Consider the following 1776-nt stretch of genomic DNA (forward strand, 5'->3'; position numbering starts at 1 on the left):
AATGACATTATTAATGAATGTCTGACATAGTGAAAATATTTCACATTGATCCCTGTACTTGTGGGATATGATGCATTTTTTCATGCCTAAATGCATTTTTGCATAGGTCTATTATTTCAGTTGTCACTTCTGGCAAATGGTTTTCATTGTTAATATTTCATGATTTTACTGCTTCATTGGTTTCTTTTTCCCCCGAAATGCAGAGATCATAATTTCAGTCGGTATGACAATGCCACGGGTGATTTCTCCTACAGAAAGGATTGCTCCCCTAAGTGATGATATGCATCTGGGCACGATAATATGAAGGCATAAAGAACAGGTGATTCTGAAATTGCCTCATCTGTTGTTGGGTTTGGAGGACGATGTTGTTGATGAAGTCCTTGGTTTGTTTGTTTCTTACATTAAATTATTCTCCTTGGTAATATGATTGTTAATATGGGTGTTTGTTCCAGGTTTTCAAAGATAAGGGACTACTTGCTTATAGAAAATCCTTTAACAGAATACACCCCTCGGAAAGGCAACATCATGTTTGGTCTCCTTTCCATGTTTGGTCATGGATTCATGGGATAGGGTCATTGGCTAGTATGTGGTATTTTTGGTCTTGGCCTCCTTCTATATGTCGCACAATGTTGTATTTTTACCACTTGCTTCTGTAAAAGAAATGCGCAGGTATTATATAAACTAGTCGCTAATCTACAAAAGTTTTTCTTAAAGTTAATACACATATACACATTATAGATAAAACAATTTCTCTACACAAGCTTGCTTAAGAACTCAAAGGTAAGGCAGAAAAAATATTCATCCCTAAACAACATTTTCCTTACAAAATTTATAAATCAAAGAAAGAAAATGAAACAAACACTTTTAGGACCCAAAACCCAACAAAAACACAATTCAAAACCAAAAAGGGAAAAAAATAAATCACATCAAAGTCGAAATTCTCTCTCTCTCTCTCTCTCTCTAATATCCAAAATGGTAAAAAAAAAATTGTATCTCAAATATTTATAACTAGCCAAAATCAAAATGATATCGAAGTCATGAGACACAATTTATAATCAATCATTCAAATAGTTGGTAGACACGTCACACATCAAATACATAGTCGAGTGTGTTATCATATAAACCAAATTCTCACTTCCAAAACAACTAAATAGTCGCCCAAACTTTATATATATATATATATATATATGAAATGTGAAATCAGTGAGCTGTATACTTCGGACTTTGTGTATAATTTGAAGGCCTGAAAGAGAAAGAATACACTATCAGGGTGCACAAGTGTGGCGCCACTGCCAGTCAAGGGCCCTTGGATGGGAAGTCAGAATTTCCTTCAAGATACCCATAAACTCTTAAAGTTTAAGAGTTAGTAAATGTTTCTTGTACCTTTGATTTGGTGAAGTTTGACCTTTATATATATATCTGTGTGTGTGTGTGTGTGTGTGTGTGTGTGTGTATGATGAAGTGTGAAATCAATGAGTTGTATACTTTAGACTTTGTGTATAATTTGAAGGCTTGAAAGAGAAAGAACACACTATCAAAGTGCACCGGTGTGGTATCAGTCAAGCGCCCTCTGATAGGAAGTTAGAATTTCCTTCAAGATATCCATAAACTCTCAAAGTTTAAGAGTTAGTAAATGTTTCTTGTACCTTTGATTTGGTGAAGTTTGACCTTTATATAAAGGGTCTTGAGTGGGTCTCCTGTTCGATGCCACTTCTTTTATGGGAGATGTGTGGACTTAGTGGAGTGAGTGAGAGCGAATTTCAGGAGTAAGTGGGA

At 35.1% G+C, this 1776-nt stretch overlaps 1 protein-coding gene across 1 annotated transcript in view; it reads left to right on the forward strand.

Moving 5' to 3' along the window:
- LOC112008642 (protein LIKE COV 2) overlaps positions 1-718 on the forward strand; it is a 16983-nt gene extending 16265 nt beyond the window's left edge. Inside the window, exon 7 of the mRNA XM_065767835.1 lies at positions 204-718. Coding sequence (XP_065623907.1) covers positions 204-304 — 101 coding nt within the window. The 3' untranslated portion in view covers positions 305-718. The remainder of the gene's footprint in view (positions 1-203) is intronic.
- The last annotated feature ends 1058 nt before the right edge of the window (positions 719-1776 follow it).

The sequence above is a fragment of the Quercus suber genome, unplaced genomic scaffold, assembly GCF_002906115.3.
Source record: "Quercus suber isolate HL8 unplaced genomic scaffold, Cork oak 2.0 scaffold_853, whole genome shotgun sequence".
In the NCBI taxonomy this organism is placed as follows: Eukaryota; Viridiplantae; Streptophyta; class Magnoliopsida; order Fagales; family Fagaceae; genus Quercus; species Quercus suber.